Consider the following 7,194-nt stretch of genomic DNA (forward strand, 5'->3'; position numbering starts at 1 on the left):
CTCATGAGTGTGTTAGTGACCGTGTCAGTATTAAATAGACTGTCATGTTTTAGTTGTTCGGCCTCATGTTAGTGCGGGCGTTAGTGAATATGTTAGCAAGAGTGTGAATGATTGTATTCGTGGAAGTGTCAGTGAGAGTGTGAGAAAGTGTGTCAATGGACGTGCCAGTGAAAGTGACTGAATGTGCCAGTGAGAGTGTGGATCCCAAATCAACCGACATCCGCGTCATAAAAAATAACCCATTCTCTTTAATTCAAATTTCTCGCGCAGAGAGGGGGGAAAAACAAACAAATAAACAAAACATAGTCAAGAATTGTAGCTTCTATCAAAACACCGAAATGAAACAATAACAACAAATAAATAACAAGGAGATCAATTGAATCGCTTTTAAAGTGTAAAAAAATTCAATATCGCAAGCACACCAAACACAATTGTCATTGGCATTAATAAATTACGTACAAAAAAATCATCATCATGATTATTACCATGATAATAATAATTATTACAATAAGAAAAAATCAAGCACGCTGTTCTCGATTCGACAACACCAGTGACCCGAGTCTGCCCGAAAGCGTCGCGGCTCCGGCGGGCCCACGTGGGGCACCGGACAGACCCAGTCGAGGCATCAATTGTAATGACGTAGGCACCGTGGATCAGTAGTTCATAGGTTAACCCTGATTTACACCGCAGTATGAAAACCCAAAAAGAAAGAAAACAGTCTCTGTGTTGCACTGTCATAACCACCAGCACCACCACCACCTTCATCACCATCTTCACCATCACTATCATCATCACCATCATCATCTTCACCACCATCATCATCATCATCGACGGTCCTCTAGCCCTGGTGCTATTCAAATAGTCACACGACGTAGAAGAAGAGAAAGTGTCTTCCTGTTCAAGCGTTGGTGACCCAGAGGTCAGCAGTAAAGTGGAAATTCCACATTCGCATGGCGGGCGGCCAGTCTCTCCCACTCTCCCCGACCCTGCAGGGATGATTGGCCAAGCGACGCGAACCTCCCCACCCCCCACTCGCTCGCCGAGATGATTCACGTCAACAAACTCGCAACCTTCGCGATTGAGAGTCGAGCACCCAGACCACCGTGCAAATAATTACGCGCGGAGCCATTAATTAGTTCGTGACGCACATACGTCCACACACACACACATATAAACAAAGCACCACGGACGTAGAGATGCGCGCGGTTCTGGAGAGTCGCCGACGGCCACGGCGCCCCCCTCACGAGTCGAAGCGCCTGAATCTGTGGCTGGGGGGCAAAGGCAGCACAGCCCCCCCCAGGCGCCACCTCCACACGGGGTGGCCGCTGTGGCCCTGAGAGCAGCTCACGGAGTAGGCGGGGCACAGGTCCCCGTCGGTGCCCACCACCAGCGACGCCGGGGACGCGAAATTCCCCATCAAGTCGAAGGCCCTCTTGCCCAGCGCCGCCGCACTGGCCACCGCCGTCGCCGCGGCCGCCGCGGCCGCAGCAGCCGCCGTCGCTTTGCGCTTCCTCGGCCCGGAGGAGCGCGCGGCTGGCGAGGAGGTCGCGGTGCACGGATCGGCCGCGTTCCCTGAGACGAGGCCGGCAGGGCCCGCCCTGTGCCTCGATGATCGCGTCTGCACCCGGTCTCCTCCTCTTCCTCTACTTCTCTCCACTCCATTCTTCTCTCCTTCACTACTCTCCCCTCCACTCCTCTCTGCTTTAATCATCTCTGCTTCAATCCTCTCTGCTCCAATCCTCTCTGATCCACTCTGCTCTGCTCCAATCCTCTCTGCTCCAATCCTCTCTGCTCCAATCCTCTCTGCTCCACTCCTCTCCGCTCCACTCCTCTCTACTCCACTCCTCTCCGCTCCAATCCTCTCTGCTTTAATCATCTTTGCTCCACTCTTCTCTCCTCCACTCCTCTCCGCTCCAATCCTCTCTGCTCCAATCTTCTTTTCTCTACTCCTGTCTGCTCCACTCCGCTTTGCGCCACTCTTCTCCGCTCCACTCCTGACTTTGTGAGTGTTGTCTTCTCCAGCCCCGTCTTGGTGGTTCCTGTGCTCACGGTTCCGATCTCCCCGAGTCCTCTCTTCATCACGAACCGCTTCACGAGCGCCGCCTTCACGAGCCCCGTCTCCTCGCCTCGCATCTCGTGGACTCGAATCTTCGCGATGCCCGTCCACGTCTGCCCGAACATTTGTTTCGCTGTTGCTCTGTTTATGAGCCTTGTCTGTAGTGGCCCTTTGGTCGTGAGGCATGCGTTCGTGAGCCCTCTCTGCCACCTCCCAGTCCTCGCGGCTCCCGTCTTGACGAGACATCTCTTCCTGGGGTCGTGGTTCACGGGCCCCGGCTTTACCGGCCCTGCCTTCACGAGGCCGATAATCAGTAGTCCTACGCTTAAGGTCCCGACCTGTGTTATCCCTGCCATCACTAACCCTTCCTTCACTAACCCTACCTTCACTACCATTACCATCACTAACTCTACTCTCACTAACCCGGCCTTCACTAACTCTACTCTCACCACCCCTGCCCCGACTACCCTTGCCCCCACTACCCCTGCCTTCACTACCCTTGCCCCCACTACCCATGCCTTCACTCACCTTACCTTCGCCAGCCCTGCCAACACGAGCTCTATCTCCCCGCGTCTGCCCTTTGCAACACGTACCCGCTGGTTGCGCCCCCTTGCACGAGGTGCGTTCGCGTGCGCTTAAAGTGCGTTCAGGTCGCGTGCTCGCTTGCTTTGAGGTAGTCGAGGTGGCAGCATTACCGTGGCGACCACTACTACTGCTACGACAACAACTGTTGCTGTTACAACATCTGCTGAGGCTGTTGCTAGCCTTGCTGCTGCTGCTGCTGCTGATTTCGGGCTTCTCTGGGCTGGAGCCCCGAGCGAGCGTCTCGCCTCTGGTCGAGGTTTCCAGGGTCTTTGACCCCCTCCTCCTCCTCGGAGGTCGAGATTGCGCTGTTCTCACGCACAGCCGACGTTCAACTTTAGAATCGGCGGCGGCAGCAGCAGCAGCTACAGCAGGAACAGAGGGCACAGCGACAGCAGTGACAGCAGCGGTGGCAGCAGCAGCGGTGACGAGATTAGCAGCAGCACGGGCGACAGAGCCAGCCGTAGCGGCGACAGCGACATCGTCGCCATCGTCGTCAGAAACGACGACAGCGGCAGCTCTCCGCCTTTTCCGAGCAGCGCGTAGGGCAACGTGGCCATCAACAACCCCTGCCGCCGTCGTCTTAATCAACAACAACGACGACGATGATGACAGTGACGATGTCCATGATGATGATGCTAACGTCGTTGATGATGACGTCAACGATGATGATGTTGTTGTTGTTGATGATGGCACTGATGATGATGATGCTGTTGTTGATGATGATGGCACTGATGATGATGATGATGCTTTTGTTGATGATGACGTCAATGATGATGATGTTGTTGATGATGATGGCACTGATGATGATGCTTTTGTTGATGATGACGTCAATGATGATGATGGTGTTGTTGATGATGATGGCACTGATGATGATGTTGTTGTTGATGATGATGATGGCACTGATGATGATGCTTTTGTTGATGATGATGGCATTGATGATGATGATGCTTTTGTTGTTGATGATGATGGCACTGATGATAATGATGCTGTTGATGATGACGATGGCACTGATGATGGTAACAACGAGGAAGACCGCTGGAACACTCCGGCGTCTCTTCTGCTGCCGGACGGCCGCGACCTCCCGCGCGCGTTCCGCTGCTGCTCGACTCGCGTCCGACGCGGCGCGGATTTGACGGCAACCGCGATTCGCGCCCCTCCGCGCTCATCAGCAGCGCTCCGAGACATCTTCCGTAACTTCCGCTCATCAACTTTCTCTTCCTCCTCCTCGTCCTCCTCACCACCAACACCATCACCACCACCATCACCACCGTTACCGTTCTTACGATCGTCATAATCGCCACCATTCTTCCGCTCACCACCACCACCACCGTAATCCGTCTTGGTTACGTGACCGCCACCACCACCACCGCCGTTGTAATCCTTCTTCCGTTCGTCGGCAACGCCGTCGAGACCCGCCCGCTCGCCACCGCGGAGCGAGCGAGCCGCCAAGCCGCGGCGCGGGCGTCCAGCGGCGGGGGCGACGTGGAGGAGGGAGGGGGCCGTGGGCCGCGCCTCGCCCCGCAGGAGGAGGGCGTGGAAACTCGGAGCGGCGGCGGCGCTGCGCTCCCCCCACACGCTTCCCCTGGGCCCCACGGGGGACACAGCGAGACCCCCAAACAAGGGCTGCTGCTGCTGTTGTTGCTGTTGTTGCTGCTGCTGCTGGAACGCGCCCCCGCCGTAAGCGTTCCCAGCGCCGAGCGCCGCGGGGCCCGGGTGCCGGAATCGGATGCTCTGCATCGAGGCCCGACTCGAGGCCGAGTCGGAAGAGGCGGCGTCCATGTCGTTCTCATCGTCGTCATCATCCTCGTCGTCATCCTCGTCGTCGTCACTCGCCGATGTCGCCTCCGAGGTGGAGCAGAACGTGGAGTCATCCTCATCACCATCATCGTCATCGTCATCATCATCGTCCTCTTCATCGCCGTCGGCTTCGTGGTAATCGTAGTGGTAAACACGAGCATCGCCGCTGCCGCCGCCGCCTTTTCGTTTGGCCGGTCTCACCCTTCTGCACCCCCCTCCTGCCGTCTCGCCTGGCTCGTTGTAATCGTAAACACGGTCGCTGTCTAAACTTTCTTCCGCCGCCGCAGCCTCCTCGTCATCATCATCGTCACAGTAATCATCGTCATCATCATCGGAGTCGGAGTCCGTCCCTGCGACGCTGCACGCGTTGCGCGCGACTCGCGCCTCCTCCTCCTCCCGCGCTGCGCCCCATGCCGCCTGCCGCTGCTGCTGCCTCTGCTGCTGCTGATGCTGCTGCTGCCCGCCGCCGTGACCTCTCGCCGCCGGGGCGCAGGCGAGTGGCTGCCCTCTCTGCCGCGTTAATCCGGGAACAAAGCTTGCCACCTCGTCCACCTCCTCCGCGCGGTGGCGCTTCTTCCTCTTCTGCTGCTGCCGCCGGAGCGGCTGCTGCTGCTGCTGACTGGGCGCGTGCGCAACTTTGCCCGCTGGCGGATGCGCGAACGAGGAGGACGTCTCCACCAGCACCTCGCCTGGCGCCGCCGCCCTGCGCGAGGAACCCGTCAGGCAGTAGCCGAGCGGCGCGCCAGCGGACGCCGCCGTGATCGTGCTGTCGCTCGGCATCATCATCATCATCGTCGTCGTCGTCGTCGTCAGCGACGCAGATGCCGACACCTGCACGACGGAGCGGTTCACGACGGCCACGGTGCCTCGCGCCGGTGACGACGCCGCCGCCGCGGCCGCGGCCGCCACCGCCGCGAAGGAGGAGGAGGAGGAACTTGGAGGCGCGGAGCCGAGGAGCAGAGGCCGCCAGTCGAAGCCGCCGCCGCCGCCGCCGCCCGGCCACGCCGCGTCCACCGTCGGGGAAACGCGCCGCGCGGAAAGCTTCGGGGGAGCGCGGTGGTGGTGGTGGTTGTGCTGCTGCTGCGGGTGGTGGTGGTGGTGGTGGTTGTGCTGCGGGTGGTGGTGCTGCTGCTGATGGTGGTGGACGAGCAAGACGCCCCCTGCATCCTCACCGAGACGGTTTTCCTTCGCCGAGGAGTTTGAGTTGCAGTCGCTGAATGAGGTCGCGTCTTCGGCGGGGAGAGTTCGTGACCACCGCTGCTGCTGCAGCTGCAGCTCTTGCTGCTGCTGCTGCTGTTGCTGCTGCTGCTGCTGCTTCTTCTGCTGCTGCTTCTGTTGGACTCTGCGCCTCTTAGTCCTGAGCACTCGCTCGGAGCGACACGAGCGGTAGAGAGCTTCAACGTCCCTGCGCGAGATGAGCGTGCACTTGGCGGCGTGGAAGGCGATGGAGCGCATCTCCTTGAGCTCGCGCAGGCCCTGCAGGTCGCAGTAGTGCTTCGTCACGTTCAGGTGGTCCATGCGCTTGTGCACCGTGGTACGCGGGATGTTCTTGAGCAGGTCGGTGAACACCTGCGATAGGGCGAACATCTGTGCGCCGCCGACCAGCAGGTAGCCGAGGCTCACTCCGTCCACGGACGCGAAGCCCGAACGAGGCAGACCCGTTGTGCCGTTGGGCCAGTGGAGGCCACCACCACCACCACCTCCTCCTCCTCCTCCGTGTGGCCTCTTTATCGCGGCCGAGTAGAGAGGTGGCTTTGAAGCGCCCAGAGGAGAGGCGCTCAATATCGTAGTGTTCGCCATGCAGCGCTTCTGAAACGAAAATGCGCAGGTGAGTGTGTGAGTGTACATGGTGCTGTGTGCAAATGTCGCCACTGGGGAGACGAAGGCGGCCGGGCGTGGTGCTGGCCGTCGTAGGTGCTACTCGCTAACAGCACTTGCCCCAACAATCTGTTAAAGGCTATACGGGGGGATCTTTGTCTTTTCAGTGAGAACGTGTGTTTGTGTGTGTGAGAACGTGTGTGTGTGAACGTGTGTGTGTGTGAGAACGTGTGTGTGCACGTGCGATGAAGCACACACCTGTACGCAAATGCGGGCAATTGTAAATACAGTCGTGCAGGTACTGTACGCGCGTGCAATCGTAACCTCGCACAATCACACACACGAAGATGTCATGCCAGACACATTGTCGGGCGTGGAACACAATCGCCACGTTCATTATACACGAGGGTCTACAATCGTAGACACGCTGCCATACAAAGATCCCCCGGAAAGCCCACGCAGACTTTTGGGACAAGTGCTTGTGGCGAGCACCTCTCTTGCCCACGCTTATACAACCAAACGCTGGCATGCATTCACCACCACGTACACACGGACACGTGCGAAAATATAACAATCAAATACCGGCTCTTGTAATCACACACACACACTCGCTCATGCAATCAGACCCCACTCTCTCATACAATCACATATACACACACTCCCATACAAGACAAAAGAGAAGATCCACCGGATAGCCTTAACAGGCTGTTGGGGCAAGTGCTGTTAGCGAGCACCGATGCCGACCGCCTTTGTCTCCCTAGTGGCTATGTTTACACACCGCACAGGTACTCATTTGAGACTGAGTCGACCTAAGGGAGACCCAGGACCGGTTCAGCTAAATCTCAATGGTGTTGGTAGCCGTGAGCGGGAATCGAACTCGGGTCGCCGGGTTCGTAGCGCAGCGCGCTAACCGCTACACCGCCGCTCGCAATACAACC

At 58.1% G+C, this 7,194-nt stretch overlaps 1 protein-coding gene across 1 annotated transcript; it reads right to left on the minus strand.

Annotated features, from left to right (window-relative positions):
- Positions 1–256: 256 nt before the first annotated feature.
- On the minus strand, positions 257–6,238 carry EPOP (elongin BC and polycomb repressive complex 2 associated protein). Its single transcript, XM_078866644.1, has 5 exons — positions 5,354–6,238; positions 4,912–5,269; positions 3,916–4,668; positions 3,068–3,164; positions 257–2,495 (listed from the first exon to the last, which is right to left on the minus strand). Exons 1-5 carry the CDS (start codon positions 6,236–6,238, stop codon positions 1,241–1,243), a joined length of 3,348 nt encoding a protein of 1,115 aa, XP_078722770.1. The 3' UTR covers positions 257–1,240.
- Positions 6,239–7,194: the final 956 nt, after the last annotated feature.

This window comes from Lampetra fluviatilis, chromosome 2 (genome assembly GCF_964198595.1).
Source record: "Lampetra fluviatilis chromosome 2, kcLamFluv1.1, whole genome shotgun sequence".
Classification (NCBI taxonomy): Eukaryota; Metazoa; Chordata; class Hyperoartia; order Petromyzontiformes; family Petromyzontidae; genus Lampetra; species Lampetra fluviatilis.

Coding starts and splice junctions, on each gene's coding strand:
- EPOP (XM_078866644.1), bottom strand. CDS start 6,238: ATGGCGAACACTACGATATTGAGCGCCTCTCCTCTGGGCGCTTCAAAG. Junction 5,270..5,353: donor GTTCCTCCTCCTCCTCCTTC/GCGGCGGTGGCG, acceptor TCCGTCGTGCAG/GTGTCGGCATCTGCGTCGCT. Junction 3,165..3,915: donor TTATGACGATCGTAAGAACG/GTAACGGTGGTG, acceptor TGCTCGGAAAAG/GCGGAGAGCTGCCGCTGTCG.